Genomic DNA, 22,555 nt, shown 5'->3' with positions numbered 1-22,555 from the left:
TTTATAAGCAACAGCAAAAGCAATGACAGAGAAAAGTTTAAAGTAAAAAATTTTAAGAGGGCCGGGCGCAGTGGCTCACGCCTGTAATCCTAGCTCTTTGGGAGGCCGAGGTGGGCGGATTGTTTGAGCTCAAGAGTTCGAAACCAGCCTGAGCAAGAGCAAGACCCCGTCTCTACTAAAAATAAAAAGAAATTAATTGGACAACTAAAAATGTATATAGAAGAAATTAGCCGGGCATGGTGTGGTGCATGCCTGTAGTCCCAGCTACTCGGGAGGCTGAGGCAGGAGAATCGCTTGAGCCCAGGAGTTTGAGGTTGCAGTGAGCTATGATGATGCCACGGCGCTCTAGCCCAGGTGACAGAGCGAGACCCTGTCTCAAAAAACAAAAACAGACACACACACACAAAAATCCAAAAAATAAAATGCGTTTTGGGGCCCTCTTCTCGTTGCCACCCCACTGTCAACCCAGACTTGACTTCCTTAAGCCCAGAGTGGTTTTAGGGCCTGGCCCCCCAAAATCGATCGAGTCAGATACAATAAGTCAGGCAGGCGTCCTAGCGCCGACGTGGAGATGGTGTTGCTCAAAAGAGCCGTGGATCCTGTTTTTGGACTGTGGACCTTGGGACAGAATTCTGCTGTTTCTGTTTCATTTCCTCACAGATGAGGCTGTCTGGCAAGAAGCTGCGAAACAGCACGGACCATGTAAAGGCCCCTCACTCTGTGGCCCCCGGTTAGACCTCATCGGGTGATGCAGCAGCCATTCTCTGGGTTCGTAGCCCACAGGGGCAGGGAGTTGTGTCCTTTTACTGATGGTCACCCATGTCCTGACTGAAATGTCATGATCGCTTATGAGAAAGTAGCTTTTATACAGCCCGTTACACAGTTTGGCTCAGGAAAAATAAAACGATGGCGAGGATGGCACACTTGGGAGGTGGGAGAAGGGGGTCTTCCTTGGTCTGCTCCCTCCCCAGCACCTCCACAGATCAAAAAATGCTTCTGGTGCCCAGAGGTCAGCTGGGAGAGTCCAGGGAAGAGGAAGGCAGGATGCCCTTGTCTTGGGGAAGCTGTGACATCCTGAGCAGATGTGCAGGGAAATGCTTGACCCTGCAGTTCCAGAAGTGAGAGTTCAGTCGGGGAGGCAGGGTCGGGTAGGCAGGGGACATTCTAGGTCAGGAAATGAGCCGCGGCGCCGATGGCGGGGAGGAGAAAGGCAGGCAGGCGTCCAGCAGCGGGAGCTGCCTGTGTTCTGATGCAGTCAGTGGGTGCACACCGAGCGCATCAGCTCAGTGGGAAAGAGGAGCAGAGGCCAGTGAAAGCTGCATGGAGTCGGATGCTCACGGGTGGGACAAATGCCAGGGCGGGGACAGACTCAGGTGGAGACATGAACAAGGAAGAAGGAAGAAGTGGCTTCCCGGGGCTCTGCTGAGGCACAGGCCAGGCCCCTGCTGTGGTCAACACATGTGGTAGCCAAGCTCAAGCCACCACAAATAACCTGACGCCACTGCACCTCGGGACATGGTTACCACGGAGAGGTGAGCTAGATGCTAGCACAGGCCGTGGAGCCTAAATAATCTGGCAGGTTGCTGGTAAGACAAGCAGAGGAAGTGCCCAAAGAAAAGTTTCGACGCTTCTTTGCCAAGGAAGATTGAAACCGGCCCAAGTGCTAGACTTAGTTTCACGCAGCCTTGGGAACAATCAACGACGCAGACGCTCTGCCCACGCCAGCCACACGCCGGCCTGCGCCAAGGGCACTCACCCACCAAGGCAAACCCCAGCGGGGGCAGTGGCCCTCATTTGCCCAGGTGGAAGATAAGGTGGTAATTCTCATGCACTTTCACCCACAGAATGGAAGGACTCTCAGTCCAGAGACAAGGGTGGCTTCCGGGCGCCAGGGGCAAGGGTGCGAAAGATCTCGCGGGAAGGGCTGGGTGTCGAGGGATGTGTGGAGGGCCTGGGACAGAGAGGGCTCGAGACCGGCCAGCCTGATGGGGTTCAGACTTGGAAACAGAGATCCTAGGCCTGGGGCCAGCTCAGAAGGTGACGAAAAATCTCCTTCCTGGGGAAGTGAATCGATGGATCGGCAAGTGTTCAAGGGGCGCTGATGTGAGTGTGCTCAGGGTGGGGAAGGCGAGGAAACCGTGCACAGCCCTGGGCTCAGGAAACAAGAGCGAGGAGTGGGCGGGGCGGGACTGACTCGAGTCCACTAGAGGTAGGGGCTGGGGGAAGAGCGAAGAGGCCCTGGAGTAGCTTGAGAAAGCTTCGTGGGGCTCTGAACAGGATTCCCCACCCACCTCCCCAGCAGCTAACTGAGCACCTGCTGAGCGCTCCACGCAGACCCTCTTGTCTGATGCTCCCAAGAACCCCATGAGGAGGTGGGCTGGTATTAATACCCGCATTTTACAGATGAGGCAGCAGCACACAGAGGGGCCACACGGCCTTCCCGTAGTCCCCCCGGCAAGTGAGCATGAGAGCAGGGAGAGGACGGGCGAGCGAGCGGGGCGAGCACACAACCGGCTCTGTGGGGCAAGCGAATGGCCTGGCACAGGGTCACGTTAGGAAGGATGGAAGGAGGGATCCGGTGGGGCCAGGCACGGACGAGGGCCTTGGAAACCACGCGGAGGAGTCGGGGCCTGGTTGCAAAGGAACGGCGACCTGAGCAGACAACCTGTTTGCTGAGGAAGGGTAACTATTGTTGCCCGTTGCCAACTCCCAGTCTGCAAACAGGCAACGACATTTTGCCACAAAGAAGACAGAAACAAATATGCCCCCAGAGGTCCCTGTCCCCAAGAGCCAGGGCTGGTCTGAGGGCACACCCAGTTCTTAGGCTCGTTCCTCTCTGCGGCCTGGACTCAGTCGGGGGCTGGAGGAAGAGGAGCGTGGAGCCGGGAGGCCCTGGAATTTCCCATCCTCGGACTTCCTGATCCTCTGCGGCCTCCTTTGTTTATGCTCCTGGCGCTGGGGGAGGGTGTGGGGCTGTCCAGGCCCCCACACTCTGCTGGGGACAAACGCTGAGCAAGGGAGGCCACTTTGCTTCCTTTCTTTCTTGTTAACGTGAGGCCAGGAAGCAAGGCATTCTCCCAGCAGCCCTGAGAATCTCCATCCTGTTCCCTGTCCCTCCTCCCTCCCCACCTTCCTGGGACAGGAACACTGGGCCTGCCCTGGGGCTGGGGAGGCTCCGATTTTCCCAGCAGCGAGAGGGAGAAGGGAAGGCTGGAAGGGAAGGGAAGGCTGGCGTGGCAGTGGCAGCGGTACTGGGGAAGGAGCTGGCTGCTGGCCGTGTCCAGGGGCCGGCATGGTGGCAGAGATAGCATCTCCAGGCTCTCCGCTGGGGCAGGAGGGAGACTTGCCAGCTGGCACGGATGGTCCAGGAGGCCGATGCCTCTGGCCATTTAGCAGACAGGGGAGCCTTTCAGACTCTAAAGCTCTCCACTGGCAGCTTCCAGAAACCAAACCCTTCCCTGTCACCCTGTGTTCAGGACGTGGACCCAGCATGCCAGCCGAGAGGGCGTGGGGGGGCGCGTTACTGACCCCACCTTGGTGGAGGCTGTCTCTCTGTGGGGCCACCTGGACGTGGGCAACCTGTGTGTGGGCACTGTGGTGCAACACACATGCAGGAGACCGGCTGGGGTTCCCCAGGCACCCACATGTACCAGGCAGGTATCCTACACAATGGGCTCATTTAATTCGACTGCATCCCCACAGCCCTGAGAGGAAGGCGTTACTTCTGTTTTGCTGATGAGAAAACCAATTCTCTTGCCTCACTTCTATCTCCTGGGAGAACCTGGATGAGGGATTTCACCTCAATACTTCTCTGTGCCTCAGTTTCCTTGGCTGTAAAGCAGGACTAATAGGGCTGTAGTAGCTGTTATAATCAGGAGATGCTCAGAGAGGCTCCCTAACCTGTCAAGGGACACACAGCAGTGAACAGATTGCACACGGCCTGAGCCCCAGCCCACGTGTTTCCACGGGCCACGCTATCGCCTGCTCCCTCAGGGCCTTCTCCTCTCCCTGGGACGGGAAGGTGTGCTGCCCTGTGCCTGAGGATGGGAAAGGATGGCCCGGCTCCTGCCTTCTGTCCTGCCAGGAGCAAGCCCCAGGGGAGTCAGGTTCCAGCACAGAGCCACCCAGCTGGTTTATATTCCAGGCCTCGGGCCTGTGTGCTCCCCACTCCCCACTCTCCTCCTTCCTCCTCCCTGGGGCTCGGGGCATGGGGGTCACAGGCTGCTACTATGCCTGGCCTTGCCCTCCCAGCCACATAGAAGCCCACGGATGAGGCGTGGAGCCTGCAGCCCTGGGAGACCTTCCGCCTGCCGAGAGGAGTGCAGGGGGAGGTGAGGAACAGCCTCCACACAGCCGACGTGCAGCAGGGGAGTGGTGTAGATGGAGCCTGTAGACACCCCAGAGCAGCCCACAAATGTAGCCCCTCTTGGCCTCACCTCTGTTCCTCCAGGCGAGCAGTTCTGTCTGACCCTGCCGGTTGCTATGGAAACAATGAGGACAGCAATGGGGGGGCAGGCAGATGGGTGGGCAGGAACCAGGCAGCCACCACCAGGGTACACGCCCCTGGCAGGGTGGGGAGGGCAGCAGGGAAAGCCCCCTCCCCCATCTGCAGGTACCAAATGCTGCCTGGCCCAGGGGTTGTAGCCACCCAGCCAAGGCCAGGCCACGTGGGGCAGCATCGCCAGGATCACTCCCTCAGGCACCCGGCGTTGTCACAGTAACTGCAACAGCCACAGCTCGCCCTTCCTGCACAGTAGCCCCATGCCAGGTACAGGGACTAACGCTCAAATCTCATCAGCCCTCTGAGGCAGGTACCAATACAGACCCCATTTCACAGATGAGGAAACCGAGGCTCAGGGGATGAAGTCACTTGCCTGTGGCAGAACTGGAATTCAAACCCCGGCGGCACGGCCCTGGAGCCCTGTTCTCAGCACTGGAGCCAGCACTTATGAGGGACCAACTAGATCGGTTCCTGTCCCTTGTGATTTAGGAGCTGTTCCATGTGCCCTGATGAGGCAGCCGTGGCCCAACGCTCCCACAGGCAAGAAACCTCTGGATTTGATGAGTGAGCTGGTGTCAGGGACAACTGAGTGCAGAGGGAAGCCACGCTTGACGCCCGTGCTCCCATCCCCTTGCCATCACCTGCTCGGGCTTTGCTGTTGATTTTTCTTCCCCGGAGTCCGTGGATACCACGTGAGCACCACCCGCATAAACAGCTCACCCTACGTTCCGAGTTCTGTTTCCGTCCTCAGGCAGACACCCCCTGACCTCAGCAACTCCCCCAGGCCTGATCCCAGGAGCTGGCACTGTGAGCTGGGAAGACCTAGAAGCCCGGTGACTGCCCACCCGGGCACCATCTCTCAGGGCAGAGTCAGGATCACACCGGCCCAATGTTGGCCTGTCTCGTTGTGCCAAAGCCATCTGTGAGCAGAGGGCTCCCAGATTTACTGGAGGCCTCCGGGGATGTTCAGTTTGAGGGGCATGGCGGTGGGGGGCATTGCTGAAGTGGGGTGCAGCTGCTCTCACTGGGGCAGGACAGAGCCGGAGAGCATGGACTTTGGTCCAGGGCACTGACTGTGGCTGGCCACAGTGCTCTGGGCATTTAAAATTCTAATCAGTCCCCATGGATTTACGACTAGAGGCCACGTGGGTGTGCACAGGGAGGGAGGAGGCGCACAGGATGCAGGAGGCACACGTCCGGGCGTGTGCTCCTGTCCTCAGGGGGCACACGGGCCAGACCACGGGCTCAGGCCTGTGTTCGGAGAAACAGGGGAAACAGTCGAGAGTGAGACCTGGGTGGAGCTTCGAGAATGAGGCAGGGTGGCTGAGAATCAGGGGAGAGGGGCTGGCCTGGACTTTGAGGGCAAGAGAAACTTGTTGGTTTGTGTGTACATGTGAATGAGTGTGTGTGTGTGTGTGTGTGTGTGTGTGTGTGTGTGTATGTGTGTGTGTGTGTGTTATTGGTTTTAAATTAAACTTGAGTTTTAAAAATGTTAAAGCAAAACAAGGCTCCCTGGGCAGAGCCATCGACTCACACTGGCCCCCAGGACTGGTGACAGCTGCTGGACCTGCACCTTTCCGTCGGTGCCAGCAAAGGCCGGCCCTGCCAGTGTTAGTCTGATGGCCCCAGCTGAGCCCGCAGCGCACCGCCCCCCCTACCTTTGGGCTCCAGGCCATTGGAATTAAAGTGCATCCTCTTCTGACACTCCGTGCAGCTCATCAGGAACCGGGTCACAGCCTCTCTTGGGAGGAAGGCGTAGGTCTCTGCGATCTGGGGGAGAGAAGAGCTGCGCTTGTTATGTGGATCCACGGGGAGGTGACTTGGCCACGAGGTCACCAAGGTCTGTACTTCCGTGGCAGGCGCTTTGGCCCTCGTGAGGACAGTCAGGGATCTGCGGAGCAAGGGGCAGGTGTCCTCCACTCTCAGCGGTGGAAACGAGTCAGTGCTTTTGTGGAAAGCCATTTGTTTTAAAAATCTGAATAAAGGAGGCTAAAAATTGAAAAAGCAAAGCCTTTAAGCATTGTCTAGCCTTTAACCTATGTTCTAATAAGTAACATTCCTCCCAGAACATTTTATTGCTGCTACTAAACATGAGCTTACAAACACTGCTCTAGGGAGGGGCAAACAACTTCCTCACTTAAAGATGGATAAACTGAGACCCACTTATAAATTCATTGGCTCTCAGCCAATAAGCACAACCCGAGGTTCTGTGAGTTATTTCCTGTGATAACTCACAGATCAAGAACCTTCTTGGGGAGAGCTGTGAAGGGCTGGTGCCAGGGCATCGGGTTTTTCAAACTGGACAGGCTGTAGGGACCCCCGTGTTCCAGGTGCCTGAGGCCCAGAGAGATGAACCAACTCACCAAGGTCACACAGCTTTTTTGAAGCAGTGCCAGATGGAAGCCCATGCTCCAGGTCACACCACCCCAGAGCTGCCCCCAGAGGGCCTTCCCTGGGCAGGGAGAGGGGAGAGGTGGTGGGAGGTGGAGAGGGGAGAGGTGGTGGGAGGTAGAGAGAGGAGGGAGGGGAGACAAGCAAAAGGCTGGGCAGGGAGGAGGTAAGTCCAGCCCTCTCCTCTCGCTCTGGGTTTTGGAAAGCTGCTGGCCCTGATGTGGCTGCCTGTGGGGGCCACAGGGTCCCCTCAGTCCCCGTTCCCTGGGCTGAGGCTGCCCAGTCATTGGTTTTCACACGTGCTTTCCAGAGCCTGGGTCCTCCCGCTCCTCTCCACTAAGGGGCAGCATCGCCCAAGCGTTCCAGCGTCCTCGCTGCAGCCTGGCTGGGAGAGGTGGCTGCGGTGGAGGGGGCTGCTCTGGGCCCTGCCTCCCCTCTGGGATAGCACCAGTCTGCTCCTTCCCGGATGCACGAATGTCTTGCTGCACCTCTGCCACAGCTGGGAGGTAGGGGCGGGGCAGGGCGGGGCTATGCAGAAGGGCTGGGGTGCCTCACACTGTGGCCAGGCCCTCAGAGAACAGCTCAGGCAGACTCCCAGCTCAGTCCTCCTGCAAGAGTTCCAGGGGCTAGTCCTGCCGGCTGCAAACGTGGAGTTAATTTTGGTGACACAGTTGTTATTTCTCAGCTGATTTGATGCTCTGCGGAGCAGAGAGGCTCCTTGATGAGTTATCTCCCTTCCAAATTCCCTGTCTGATTGCCTTCCTCTGGAGGTCAGGGACAAGGGCAAACCCTAGTGTCTCTGACTGGAGCCAGTGGATGGGAGAGTGACAGTCAGAGGTGCAGCCAAGGGATGGGGGCTTTTTTGCCAGGCACATGGAGATCATTCCCGGCCTGGAGCTGCCGGGAAGGCTTGGGGACAGTGTGTTCCTCTCGGGCCTGCTGGGTCAGGAGGGATGTGCCCGGCTGAAAGGCTGACGGCTGCAGGAGCAAGTGGGCAGGAGGGCAGGGCACGTGCTGGGCAGAGCGGAGGGCTGTGGCTGACGTGGGCCGGCAGGCAGGCAACCCCCTTGGCTCCCCTGAGACACGGCACCCCAGGTCAGGCCTCAGGAGAGCTGAGCAGAGGACTTGGGGGAGGAGGGTTGCACAGTCATCTGGGAAAAGGAAGGACAGGTCCATACCGTCGGGGCAGCCCTACTTAATTACTCGGAGCTTGCTTGCTCACGCTCGGCAGAGAAATATTTTTTAAAGGTTCAGGGAGGGCCTCATAGCCCGGCTCCTCTGGGAAGCGCTGCACACAGGATGGGCAGGGGATCTTTTTGTCCTCTGGCCTGCTGAGGGCACAGGATCAGTTCCCTCTTCAGGGGTGGGAATGGTGGCCGCAGATGCCCGGCCTTATTCGGTAGCGAGGTAGTCAGCAGTATGCAAAGGCTGGCTGGCGTGCTCTGGGGAGGGGGAGGTCTGGGCATACATCTTCTGGCCCTGGGTACCACAGAAAGGTGGGAGAGGTGGACTGAAGGCCAGTAGGTGAGAAGTCCTTAGAGCTGTCAGATGGCCAGGGAGGGAAGCCCTGGCCTGCAGAGCTGTAGCTGCTGCAGCTTTGCTTAGAGCTCCCCAGGGAGTCAGTAAAGTGCCCAGTCCAGCCCGGCTCTGCGCTGCTGCAGGGACCTGTATGGACGAGGACATCCGCCCAACCCCACCCCAACCTTCTGCAGGCAGCTTCTGGTTTATTTTCCTGGCTTGCCCAGGACCAGAAATGGGACCTCCATTTCTGTTTGTGTGCATAGATGCCCAAGGCCACAGGACCACACGATGAGCTAAAACCAGGAGGACAATCCTAGCAGATGCTCTAGTCAATAGGATGGTGGTTTTCAGATGGTTTCAGAGCTACAGACCCTGTTCTAGAAACAGACTCTTACGCTGCTGCCCCAAACGTGAAACAGATCAAGGTGGAGCTGTTGTGTTCAAGGAGTGGAGCTTCAGACCCCTATCCCCACCCAGTTTCCCTCGGCTGCCCTGGGCTGCCTGCTGCCTTGCTCTCAGCACCTCCTGCCTGGACATCGAGACCTGTATGTGAATTTGCCTTTTACTTTTTTCCTAGTGGTAGAAACAGAGCTTTCAGTGGCAGGGAGAGCAGGAGCTATTTGCAGAGTCGCTGACTTGCAAGGCCCCATTTCGCTCCCCAACTCAGAGGCCGACAAAGACAGATGAGGCCAATTGGGGGGATTTGCACCACTTTACAAGATCCTCCTTCTGCCCTGCGGGTGGATTAGCACGTGGTGGGCCTGGAGCAGCTGCTGACCACATCTGGCTCCAGCTCCAAAGTGGCCTGGGCAGCCAGATCCAGACCCTAGAACCTGATCTGGCCTACCAGCACCCTGGGAGACAGAGAGGAAGCAAAAGGGCTCATTCCGACCCAGGTGGGTGCAGGAACCAGAATAGCCAGAAAGCCCCTTGCAAAAAGGACCAGACCTCTAAATGGGTTCAGGGAGCTCTGTAGAGCCACCCAGAACCTTCCCCGCACCCTGGCACTGGTGAGACCCCCATGATCCTCTGGACCTGGGTCACGCTGCATCAGAGGTAAGTAGGGCAGGGGCTTCCCGCTTAAAATGGGAGTCCCCTGCATTGTCCATTGTAAATGGTCATCTGCCACTGGTTCAAACACCTCCAGTTTCAGAAAGCTCGTCACCTGCCCTCCCTGACCCACTGCTGGACAGCGGTAGAAGCTAGAAAGTCCGTTTTTCCCACCAAAGAATGTGGCTCCTTTGGTTCACTGAACAAGTCTGCCCACCGTCCTACCAGTGCCCCGACTCTGGCGGCACCCCAGGCCTGTAAGAATTCAGAAAGCCCCGCGCCCTAGAGAGGTGGGGCTGTCCCAGGATTTGGCTTTGGCAAACGCACAGAGGCAGATCCAAGCGTCCTCAGCCAACAGCCTGACGCGTGCCCCACAGTGCCAGGCTGTGCCTCTTTGCCGCCATCAGGGCGGGGCTTCCTTGGGGGCTCTTCCCACAGGCACAGACGGAGGCCTCATATCCGTCCACAGAGTGGGGCCGAAGAGCTCGGCTTGGGTCAAGGGAAATGGGGGCGGATGAGAAGGGTGGACAAAGGCATCCAGGCACCACCCTGTGCCCTCCAAAGAGGAAGGGGGTGGCATGAGAAGGGTGACAGATGGGGAGAAGGAGGAGGAGGGAGAGGAGGCGCACGGGGGAAGAGGGAGGTGTGCCGGCCCCCTCGGCCTCACACCCACTGCGGGAGGGCCCTGGCCTGCTCGCTCAGCCTTGGCCCTGCTGCTGAAATTCCAGCTCTGTGTGCAGCCCAGCTGGCTTGACGCCAGTCATGTGCCAGCTCCAGGCTGGGCAGCGGGAAGTGGGGCACGCGGCGGGCATATGGACGAGAAGCCAGGAAGTGCAGAGCAAAGGGCTGGAAGTCTGCTTGGCCAGGGACACGAGCGCTGGCAGGACCAGCCCAGCCCTGCCCTCTCTGCGGCATGCAGGCCATAGACCCCTGCCCATGAATACCCAAGGAGAGCCTGTGGGCGAGCCCTGGTGGGCACCAAAGGGGCCAGGGAAATCACATGGCCCGGCTGGCCCGAGCCCATCCACCTGGACAACAGCAAGCCATAGGAGTTACTAGCCGACCACGGGAGGTTTGTGGAGAGGCAGGATGTGCGGTGGTCAGCGCACAGGCTCTGGGGCCAGCGGCCTGGCTCTCAATGTCGGCTGAATGACCTCAGGCAGGTTACATGTCTCTCCGAGCCTCAGTTTCCTCATCTTGAAATGGGGGTAACGACCGCACCAGCCTCAGACATACAACTGTCACACACACGAAGGCTCAGGTGGGGCACAGTAGGTACCACATGCAGAGCCTGGCACGTGCTAGCTGCCTGGCACAGTGGTCAATTTCACGCTGAGAAGAGGGGCTGGGTCTCCTCAGCACCAAGGGGCCACTTTGCACCCACGCTGGCCCCAGCCTGGGCGTCTCTCCCTTCTTCTAGGACCCTCTGGTGGAAATACCCTCAGCGCTCCCTCCCACAAGCAGCTTCTCGAAGCCCGGGGGTGGGGGGGATGGAAAATCACCTTGCCTCTCTGAGGCCCTTGGCGCTGGGGTCCACCCTTAAGATCCATTTAGGGCAAAGGCCATTTTCCAAGGACAAAGACAAATCAGACTGCTGGATTTTTAAAAAATCAGGCCATAGGGGGAAAGATAGACATATACAGCCACCTCCACTGTAGTCCAAGGCTATTTATACAAAGAGCCTGGGGTAGGGAGTTTCACATCTGCCTTGGGTGGGAAAGCCCAGGCACAGAAGGGCACATCTCTAGGAAGCTGCAGAGAAAGTCACCGCGGAGGGGGCCTGAGGACACTGGCTGACTGCAACTCAGGTGCTGTGTGACCTTGCCCAGGTCGCTCAACTCTCTGGGTCTCAGTTTCCATAACTGTGAAATGGGACCTCAGCGCCGTAGTCACAAGACTGCTGTAAGGCTTGAACGAGCATAAAGTGCTTGGCTTCACTGGCCTAGTGGCGGACACTGGACCAACGGTTCAGAGCTGTGCGTGACACGGCGACAGATTCAGATATGGGAGTCGACAGTCAACACAGGCAGGCCCCTCCTGCGGGGTCTGGCCACAGTCCCCTCTGCCTCTGCCTTCCTCCCACCCCTAGACTGCTGTCTCTGCTCCCTACTGCCTACCCGAAGCTTAACATGTCATCCTCCCCATGAAGTCCCCAGGGCTCAGCACCGAGAGTCCGTGTCTGGTGGTGCCTTTGCGGAACACCCAGGTACCTGGGTTCTTGCTCTCTCAAAGCTGGTCTCGGAGACACTTCTGCCTCTACGTGTCTAGCCTTTGCTCTCGGCCTCCCCACCCCAGTACCACTGTGATCTCCTGGAGGCTGGGGAACAGGTCCTCAGACTTCCCCTGGGGGACTCCCAGTCCCAACTTCCCAGGGCTGTGCGGGAAGTGACTGAGCTCACCCACATCAGGCTCTCAGGGTCCCTGGCACACAGTGAATGCCAGGCCAGGAGCATCTGCCATCACTATTACCTGCACCCACCCACAGCCCCAGAACAGGCTGCAAGGGCCTGGGGGTAGAGTGAAGCTGCCCTTGTCCCCTCCCTCCTCCTCCTCCCCTCCTTCAACCTGCTTCTCCTTTGTGCTCAGGCCACAGAGCCTGCCCCGCCCTCTGAGCCATCTCTGGCTGCCTTGCCCTTGCCCTGTGCCCCCTTGGGTCCCCAAAGGCCGCTTCATCACGCCTCAGCTCCCTGCCCCATCCCCCAGCCCAACATGTGCGGAGCCCGTGGCCTCCTGCCAAGGCCTGGGGCTGCCAGCGGAGGCAAAGAGACAGAAATCTCACCGCTCGGTAGGTTTTCTTCTGCCCCGCGTGCTTGGGGGCTTTGCCTGGCTCTGCTGAGCTCTCCACATGCATCGAGTAGATGATGTCAAAGAAATCTTCCACCACAGCGACCCGCTTCAGAGAGATGCCCTCCGGCTCCGACAGGCCATCTGCCCCCTGCGACAGGGTGGACAAGCTGTGTTAGTGTCAGGGATGATGGCAGGGTGAGAGCTGGGCCCTGAGGCCAGGGCACCAGGTCGGGACCTCACTGCCTCCAATGGTGGGTCTGGGGTTGGGAGGGGAGGGAGCCTGCCAAGAGGGCTCCCAGGAGTGGGTACCAGAGTCGGGGTGGCTGCTGCTGCTAAATCTACCAGCAACAATGTGCAGAGAACGACAACAACGAAAATACAAATTAAAAAACCAAGAGGCTCCATGTTCACAATTTCAGACAGATTGTGCCAGACTCGGGCGGGGAGCTCTCGCATCACACGCTGTGCCAAGACCATCCTGGAAGTCTCTGGGGAGGGGGAGTGCTAAATAGATGCGGCCCCATCAGGAGCTCGCCAATTAGCAGTAACCTTTCACTGTGGTCCTGGGCTGGGGTCCCGAGGGAATGGCTCCGATCACCTGGGTGACTCCTGCCTCTGCCCCGGCCTTTCGGAAAAGCTTTTCACAGCAGCCCGCCCTCCCCACCCCAGCAGCTGAGCGCCAGCAACAGCACCCGGGCTCTTTGTGTGTGGAGACGTACAGAATAACAGGCACGAGGCCATGTGGAGGTGACAGGGCTGGGTGAGCGAGGTGGCCGTGGGCCCCCCGAGCCTCTTATCAGGCTGGCACGAGTGCTGTCAGCTGGCCCGACAAGGTGTGCCAGCATCAAGACGGGGTCCTTCAATAGCAAACAGCTGCTGGGCTGAGGCCTGCCCTCCCCTCCAGCAGAGGAGGGGCTGCAGGGGAGACTCCAGGGCAAGGGGCTGGGGAGCGAGACCAGGAGGGGACAGCTCAGTGCACACAGTTCCTGATTCACAGGCATGGGACGCATGCAGACTTGGGGACAGCCAGCATCTCCCTAAGGGAGAATGTGAGGACTTTAGGGGGCTTCAAAGATCAAGGGCAAGCAGTACAGAGTGAATTTGGGGGAAAGGAGGCAGGCTTTTCTCTAAAAGTGCCCAAAAGACACGTCTCCAAGAGAATTCTTCCCCAAAGGACCCCAACTCAAGGATGTCAGCAGGGAGTGGGCTTCATCTGTCCCTTCCCGGCTCTCTGCAGCACCTAGAGCAGTGCCTGACGCTTGGTAGATGCTCAGTAAACTACTACCGGATGATCGATTGGCTCTAAGTGGCAGCTGGGCAGGCCAGCTTGGCCACACTCCGCACTGGTTTGAGTACGGCCCCCTCATTTAAGTGGCTGCGTGACCCTGGGGAGTTATTTTGCTTCAAGCCTCAAGCCCTTTATCTCTAAAATGGGGATAACAGAAGCACCTTTCCCATGAGCTACTGCAGGGAATAAATGAGATCTGTGTGCGGCACTTATCACGGAGCCTACAGGGACCGCTCAATAAATACTGCTATTAGGAAGTGCTTTGCAGTTTGCCAAGTTTCCTCCAGGTATGACAGAGCCCAGTGTTGTGACAACCCTGGGAGGCTGTTAGTGTTGGGACTTGCCCGTGGTGTGGTGGCTGGGAAGTGGCGGAGCTGGCTTCGGACCTCGGATTTTGCAGTCCGAGTAGAATACAGGCCGTGCTGGTGTGGGATGCTCGCTCACAACACATTCTGGCCACAGACAGGTTTGGGTTTTATCTGGCAGCTTTCTCCATGTGCCACGAAGGGCCAGCAGGGCTGTCTCATTGCCAGCAGCCCACTTGAGAGCAGAGAGCAGATGGGGGAAGAAGGGCAGCTTGGGCATCTGGGATGTGGGGTACTGAGCCCTAGAGCTAGCGGGCAGCGTCCTTGGGAGGTGACCTCGCCAGCCCTGATCAGTGTCTCTCGCCAATGGCTTCCTTCCTGGTCAGGATCCATTTCAGTGGGGACTTCTCAGATAGTGTGTGCGTGCGTGTGTGTGTGTGTATGTGTGTGTGGTGTGTGTTTGTGTCTGTGTGTGTGTGTGTAAGTGTAAAAGAAGCCACTTACTGGTCTGGCTTCCTTGCTGTGAGATAGTGGGCAAACTCTTCAATCTCCCTGAGCTTCATCTCCGAGATGAGCTATAAAATTCCATGACTTTTCTGTTTTTAAATTCTCAGGAGTTACTTTAAATCTTTCTTGGGTTATCCCACCTCCTCTGAAGTCCTGGGCCATCTGTAAGTGCTCATTAAGGACTGATTTGTAACTACCCAGCAGTTTGGTGATCTTCAAGTACTGCCAGGCGACAGGGTCAGGACAGGACAAATGTTACAATAGGTCAGTTATACTTCTAACCAGAGGTTCACAATTGCAAAAATAAACAAAATGAACCTTAAGAATGAATGTAAGAGGATGGTGGTTATACAGGTGTGTTCAGTTTATGAAACATCATTACACTTGAACACTTAGAATCTGTATACTTTGTTTTTAAACTTTAATTTAAAAAATGTTAGTTTTTTAAAAAGTATAATGAGGTAATTCCACCACATGTCGATAATAATCTGAATCCAGAGGCATAATGATGGGTTTAGCTGCTTAGAAGCGAATAGACCTCCCTGCTCATAAAATTGTTTCAGGCCAGAACACAGATATTTCTGGAAAAAGAAGGAGATATAATTTGGTTGGGAGGCACGGGGAAAGAAAACAATCCAATGAAGAGACAATATTTTAGACAGGTGAGATGGAAGCTCCCACAAGCTCAGTGACATTGGGCAGGTCATGTCCCTTCTTTACCTCTCAAAACTCAGTGTCCTCATCTGTAAAATGGGCCTAAAAAGTTCTTGGATGTTCCAAGGATCAAGCATCTGCCACATACAGTCTTGGTAAAGGTTAATCTCTTTGCTGAGTTTGGATTTTTTGTGTTTAGGAATCTGCTTTTATCTCCTGTCCCTCCGATCCATTCAGGTTACAAAATGGGTCCCCCTTGGTAATACCTGCCATCAGAAGAGAGTCACAGTCTTATTTAATTCCTAAATAATATGCTAAGGCTGTCCCACAAACCTGGAATAAGCTTTCCTGAAGTCAAAGTGTAACTAACCGACCCAGATAAGACAACAAAACACACTGCCTAGAGCCCGGCCTGCTTGGATCCCAGCCTCCCACCTCCAATCTTAGGCAGACTTGGGTAAACAACAGCTTTGCACCTGGTCCAGTGTCACCATAAAATTATCCCAGAGAAATTCTTCAGGGAAGCAATTTTCAGTAGCTCCCTCTTTAAAAATTGATCACCGTCTCCCCTGATGTTCAGACTTGGGTCCTGTAGCTCTGCAGTCCCCAACCTTTTCGGCACCAGGGACTGGTTTCATGGAAGATGGTTTTTCCATGGACCAAGGGTAGGGGTGTGGGGTGTGGTGTGGTTGCTGGTTGTGGGGGGAGGTGGTGCAGAGTTCAGTCGGTGATACGTGGCTTCCTAATAGGCCATGGACCAGTACTGGGCCGTGGCCCCAGGGGTTGGGGACCACAGCTGTAACCCACTTATCTCTATGATAGAGATTTACACAGGAAAGGAGAGGTCCTGTAGCAACCAGAATTCAAGCCACACAAGGTCTGCAGAGCCACACCTTGAGCTGTCCTCTGGTGAGCTGTGACCACCTGGACTCCACGTGTGCTACACCCTAAGGGAAGAACATCAGGATATCTGTGCGGCCTTCAAGGAGAGCCCTGAGAAGACAGTAACAAAGGGATCCGACAGTAGTCACGTGCCACAGACAGCTCTGCCATCCCCTGCATCCATAGAGGTAATAACCTTCATGCCAAACGCTGCATGAGAGGCATGCCTTCCCTAGCCGAGAATGCAGACACAGTGCTACAAGGTGTGAGCTGCTAATTAAGGGAGCAGAAAGCACCTTCCCAAAGCCTTGGGATGCCCCTTCTGCCCGGTACCTAAATTAGCTTAATCTAATCCATTGCCTTAAGCAAGCTGGGCACTGGATTGACAAAGGAAGTTCACTTCATATATCAGCTGGATCAAGAAGAGACCTACAGTCTCCTGACTATCCCAGCTTCCTGGAAATACCTAGCAGCAGTGATGGAATGAAACCCTGAAGCACCCCATGGGAAAAGCCATGAAAAACACATGGTCAGTTGTACAGGATCAACGTCTGAGGCCTTCCTACATGGGGAGAACATTGCCACGGTAACACACTCTATCCACTTGAATCACCCAATCCTCAAACAGCCAGCCAGACCCAGGCCAACAAAACCAGGCATGGAAACGGTTTTAAAAATGTATGGAGCTACTAACTTTCCTGGACATCACCAACTCCCTTAAAACTTGCCCATTTGGGTTCTAAGCTAAAAGCTGGGTTGCAAGTCATTGACAAAATTGCCAAATGTCTACTCAAATATTGCTGATATTTCAAAATATTTAGAGCAATGGTCTTCGAAGTCTGGTCCCTAGACTAGCAGCATCAGCATCACCTGGGAACTTATTCGAAAAGCAAAATTTCAGGCCCCACCTCAAACCTACCAAAGCTGATGCTCTGGAGGTTTGAGCCCCCAGATGATTGTGATGCATGACAGAGTTTGAGAACTGCTGATTAGAATGTCTCTGTGATTGAGCCAGGGAGGTAACTGTAGGCAAACTGGCATTGGCTCATTAAGTATAGACATGCTCTGTGCTTCCAGGCCTAATATATTAATATTTTCATCTCCAATGAAGGCCAATTTTCCTTATGGTGGGAACAAAAGAATCTTACTGGCAACATTAGTATTAATTCAAGACATCCTCCCAGAGACTTGTGGATTATGTATAGAAAGGGCAGGAGTGCCCATCTTCACATAGGATTTTAAATCCTCCCTGGTAAAATTAATTAATACTTAAGCAGGGCATTCCTTTATAGGTCTTTAGTGGCTTCCTCAGTTTCCTCAAATTATCTGAATGCTCAGCACAACAAGATTGCTATGTCCAAGACTGCAGATCTAAGGGGGGATAGGCATGTCTTACCAGGTCACTAGGCAGGCTCCTGTCGGGGTGGCCTCATGAGCCACTGTCATCAGGAGTCATCCCTCAGGTCAGCTCCTGAATCTGACTGAATCCTGCCTGTCTCCCCACATAAGCCAATTAAATGGACCCCTGCCCTTGATGGCAAGTGAGGTCCAATTGCTAATGGACTGCAGTCTGTCATCTCCATTAGAACTTCGAAGTCACCTGCTGGTAATAAGTTACACACTTATCAAGGTGGGATCACCGTTTTAGGCCACCAGGGTGCCATTTAGTGTGCCATCATCACTCCATTAGCGGAGTATGCTTTCCAGCGAGGACAAGACCATGGTTGAGAGGATGTGGCTAAATAGGTGGGGACATTTCTCAATTGTGTTCTCCCTATAGTAGAGGAATAAAGTCCTTAGGACATGCCTCTTGGTGCATTTCAGATCCAGCTCTTCACTAGGCGTAAAAATCAACAAGACTGCTGTTAGAGGAGAAAGTCAACTGGCAGAGCCCACCCCAGGAGAAACAACCTTTGACTACACTTGTGTGGAAGCCTGGGACTTCAGGGGGCTAAATGCACAGGCCACTCCATCCCTCCGAGGCCAGCCGGCCAAGTGGCTGAGAATACAGGCAAAAGCTGCTGGGCATATTATCTGCATGCTCCTCCCAACTTCTGCAACTGTGGCTGTTCCTCCTGTCCCCCAAACCAGCTTTAATAAATTCAGCAAGGACTGAGGTTTTGAAGGTTTTTAGGGGGGTTCCTGCAAAGTCTCACTCCAACTCCTGGTGGGGCTGAAAGAAGAACCAAGGGGGAGGAGTCAGCCCCCTGTAAAGGGGCCCCCAGAGGAAAAGGAAAGAGGTGGAGAGGAAATTAAAAACCACACTAAACCAAGAGATCGAAAAGAAAAGAAAACCAGAATGAAGACCGTCACCCAAACATCCAGCATTTCTCTCCTGAGAAGTCCCAAGAGAAGCTGGTCATAATTTGTAAAGGGTGATCAGATAATTGAGGAGAGGGTACTGCTTAAGTGGGACAAGGACAACATTTTAATTTCTCTCAGTTGTGAATACCACCTACCATGGGCTGGAAACCAAAAACACCTCCAAAATAAGGATTCACACCAAAATTTTAGGACCCATTGATCTCTGTAGGCCTGGATGGGGCAGAGGGATGAGACCATATTCCCTCCATAAATAAATAAATGCATAAACAAGGCACTGAGGCCTCAATGTAGCACCTGCCTCTTCTCCACCCTTGTGCACAATCTCCAACTGTTAATGTGGAGCCGCCGCCGCCACCGAGTCGCACCTGCCATCTGGAACAGGCCTCACATATTCCAAGACCTCCTTTCTGCTTCGCTGAACCTCCTTCTTCTTTCAAATCACGCCGGGGACCGAAATGCGCACCCCGGGCCACAGAGAGCGATGCCTGGGATCAGTCCCCCAACAACAGTGCTACCTTTGAGGAATGCCATCTCTTCCAAGCAGCTCCAAATAGTTCTCTTTCTTTCTTTCTTTTTTTCTTTCTCTTCCTTCCTTCCTTCCTTTCCCCCCCTGGTTTTGTTGACTCTGGGATGTCTGGATGGGTGTGGGGGGAAGGAATGGGAAGAGAAAGGGGTGCAGTGGGCCAAAGTGTCCCCCTGTTGGAAGGAGAGGGGCTGGGGAAATGCAAACCCCGTTGACAATGACCTGGTGTAAGGGATGGAGGGAAGGAGGCCCTCTCCAGCCTCCCTGGCAGACAGGACAGGATCTGGGCCTGGCTGAGAAATTCTGCCCTGGCGGGGCCAGGATAGTGCTCTAGAGGTGAAGTCACAGGCCTGAAGACAATCCAGCCCCGACCCCAGGCAAGGGGCCATCCTGCCTGGGCCTCAGTTTCCTTCACTGTGAGGTGACACTATATGCACAATGGCTTTCTCCACCTCACAGGACGGCTGTGGGAACCCAAATGATGCACAAATAGCACCCAGCTTCAAGGACACCCATGAAAGACCGCTGTCACCACTGCTCCGGAGGGCTCCAGGACTCTGGGGACCCGCCTCCCTGGGCACTGCAGCCTAGGACAGGGAATCGGCCGGGCCACTGATGGGGGAGGTTCTAGGCGGAAGGGGGCGGCCCTGAGCCAAATAGGCCCCGCGGGCGGGTCCCTCCAGGGCCGAGGCGGCGGCCAGGGCGCGCTAACGAGCCGGGAGCTCCAGGTGCGCGCCCCACCCCGGGCTGGGGGGAAGAGGTGGGGCTGGAGGGGAGGGGAGCGGCCCGCGCGCTAATGACTGTTGACAGCGCGCGCTGGGGCTGGCCTGGCCGCGCGCGCCGCTGACAGCTGCTCGGGCGGGGGGCGGGGCGCGGGCGGGGGTGAGGCTGCTCGCGCTCTCCCCTCGGCGCAGGCGCGTGCGCCAGGCCGGGAGGGGCGGGGAGGCGCGCGCGCGCCGGCCCGGGTTCGGAGGGCCTGCTGGAGCCGCTCGCGCGGGCTCCTCGCGGGCAGGCAGGTAATGAGAGTAACCATGGCAACCCACCAGAGGAAGTGTATTCTGCAGGAGACGTTAATCCCCTCTCCCCGGAGCTGGGACAGCCTGACTTTCCATTCTCACACAGTAATTAGATACCAGCTGTCAGTGCAGGGGGGACGGCTCCGCGGCTGCAGCCCGGCTAGGGGGGGCGCACAAAGAGGGCGGGGGGACACGCAAGGAGGAGGGCGTTAAAGACACAGGGACGCTTTGCGGCGGTGGGCCGGGTCGGCCGCCTCCCCCGGTCTCCGGCCTCCGGGCGCGCGCCCGCTCACCTGGAGGCCCCGCCCGCGCGGGGCCCCGCCCACCCCACGCGCACCTGCTGCGCGCGCGCCCGCCGCCTTCGCGTTCTCCCTTCCGGCCCCGCCTCCCTACTCCTGGCGCACCTGCCCTGCTCCGCCCCCCCGGGACGCTGCCCACCTGTCCTTTGTGCGGGGCGGTACCATTCGATCTTGCCAGCTCTCCTTCAGGGAGCGCCCGCTATGTGCCAGGCGCTGTGCCAAGCCTGAGCTCGTGTAATCCTCGCAGACCCTCTGCGGTAGGCGCCTCTGCTGCTCCCTGCCCAAGGCGCAGCGGGGTGTGGCCATTCGCCCAGGGTCACGCAGACTTGAGCCCCCATCCCGATGCCCATTTAACCACCGAGCTACAGCGCCTCCCCACCGCATCCACATCCACATCCGTGACAGCCCCGCGGGCCTCCTAGCCACCCTGGGAGGCAAAACAATCACACTGGTGGCTGGCATCGTGGTGCACCTACTGTGTGTCAAGCATTCACTGCCTCATTTCACTTTCCCAACAGCCCTGGGAGATTTATTACCCCTGTTTTAAGGGTAAGGAAACGGAGGCACAGAAAGCTGCAGCGACCTGCCCGCAATCAGCAGGTACAGAGTGGCAGAGCTGGGATTCAAACCCAGGTAGTCAGACTCCAGGATCCCAACTACTGGGCTCTAATAACCCCACCCCTGGATTCGTGATGGCTGAAATCAGCCGGGTCTTTCCCTCCTTTCCACTGTTCAGCCCACCCAGGTCTTGTCCCAGCATCAGTGAGAAGCTGCCTCTCCCAGTTGTACCTGAGAAATCTAAGAAGTTTCCAGGCCTAAAGCCACTGCTCCACCCTAATTTCTGTCAGGCCTCCTAGAAACCCTTGCTCTCAGTGCAGGCAGCCACTTGGAAGTCATTCTAGGCCAACCTCTCCATCTCTCAGGTAGGGAAACCAAGACCACCAAGGTGAGAGGTTGGCCCAAGGAGGAGATGGCCTGGCAGAGCCGTCTAGGGGGAGTTCAGGTCCCTCAGGCCCAGCTGTTCCCCCTGCCCCCCACCCCACAGTCAGACTCCGGGTAGGATGGGGGTACACCAAGGAGGGACAGGAAGTACCCAAGAAGCAGAGCTGGCTCTATGTCCCCAGTGGCGGCGGGTGTCTGGGGCAGGAGGAGGCTATCTGATCCCTTCCCCACTGCCCCGGCCATGACCTCTTCCCTCCCTCCCTCCCTCCTCATGGCGGGGTAGCCAGCACCCTGGGCTGCAGCTGAGAACCCAGCGTTCCCCAACCCTGCCAGCATTCCAGTGGGAAGGAGGGGTAGGGGGGCTTGGCCCTGGGCTTTAGGGATAGGGGCACCCCTGGGGCTGCCCCACCCTGCATGGGCCAAGGCCAGGCTGCCTCCAACCTCAATGTTTCCTGCCTCCGCTCTCTCCATCTCTCAGTAGCAGAGCTGCCTAAATTTGGCTCGAGGAGGGAATGGGGGAGGCAGCGGCAGGCGGGTGCTGTCAGAGGCCAGGGTGTAGCTCCCCGTCTAGCCGGCTGGCATTTTTGCTGTCTGGAGGAGGGCAGCCCCCCCCCCCCGCAGCCCTCTCCCTGAAAGGGAGATATTCGTACCTTCTGACATGCACTGAGTAATGTGCAAACGACATGCAAACCGAGCTTCAAATCAGCATCTCAGCCAGGGAACAGCTTGGGTGCTGCTTTTGGGATAAGAGCAGAAGGACCAGAGGCCCAGTGCCCAGGGCCTCCAGTCGGGGAGGAGGGGGAGTGCAGGGTATCCAGGGCCCAGTGTTGGGAGACTTAGTTTCTAGCCAGCTGTGGGGCTTCATTCTAGTGGCTGGACCCTTTGGGTCCCAGCCCAAGGGCAGGGCCGTGGCTTTCTCTGCCTGCTCGGCATATGCTGGGCACACCCTGTCACATGGTTAAGCACGAGAGTCCTGCAGTCACCCTGCCCAGGTTTGGACCCTGGCTGTCACTAGCCAGCGGGGTGAATTTCTAACAGAGCACCCAGGCAACCAGCTAGTGGAACTGAGCATCCCTCTTAGGACAGCCGCTTCCCTCCCCTAGAAGCTGGGCACAGGGGAATGACCTGAAAGAACCTAGGCTTTGGAATCAGGCCTGGAATCCAGCTGAGCAAGCGAGACTGAGTCTCACTCCCCTCATCTGGGAAATGGGTTCAGGACCTCAGAGTCATCTGTGATGTCCATGTAATGGCCTTGTACACAGTGGACACACCACAAGTCTTCCCAGTGGCACAGCCTCATTGCTGTCTGCATTCATGTGACTACTGTCTCTGTCCAGTCCCCATCTCTCCTCTCCTCTTTGCTCTTCTGTCCTGGCTTTTCTCCTGTTTCTAGATAGTTGTAAATTTCTTGCAGCCTCTCCTCCCTGTCTCTCCACCTGTCTCGGTGATCACGGATAAGTTGCTGCCTTTCAGAGTCGCAGCCTGCACATCTGCTAAACAGGGGTATTGAGAGGTAGATGATGAGCCTGTCTGAGGGCTGGGGCCCAGTAGGCGCTTGATGGGT

The 22,555-nt window shown here is 56.6% G+C and overlaps 1 protein-coding gene across 1 annotated transcript in view; it reads right to left on the bottom strand.

Annotated features, from left to right (window-relative positions):
- Positions 1–22,555, bottom strand: part of NOL4L (nucleolar protein 4-like) — a 121,391-nt gene that overhangs the window by 60,835 nt on the left and 38,001 nt on the right. Inside the window, exons 2-3 of the mRNA XM_012637744.1 lie at positions 12,243–12,398; positions 6,160–6,271 (exon numbers count right to left, since the gene is read on the bottom strand). Coding sequence (XP_012493198.1) covers positions 6,160–6,271; positions 12,243–12,398 — 268 coding nt within the window. The remainder of the gene's footprint in view (positions 1–6,159; positions 6,272–12,242; positions 12,399–22,555) is intronic.

This window comes from Propithecus coquereli, unplaced genomic scaffold (genome assembly GCF_000956105.1).
Source record: "Propithecus coquereli isolate 6110/MARCELLA unplaced genomic scaffold, Pcoq_1.0 Scaffold122, whole genome shotgun sequence".
NCBI lineage: Eukaryota > Metazoa > Chordata > Mammalia > Primates > Indriidae > Propithecus > Propithecus coquereli.
The sequence above is the reverse complement of the archived record's forward strand: the minus strand, read 5'-3'. Positions and strand labels throughout refer to the sequence as shown.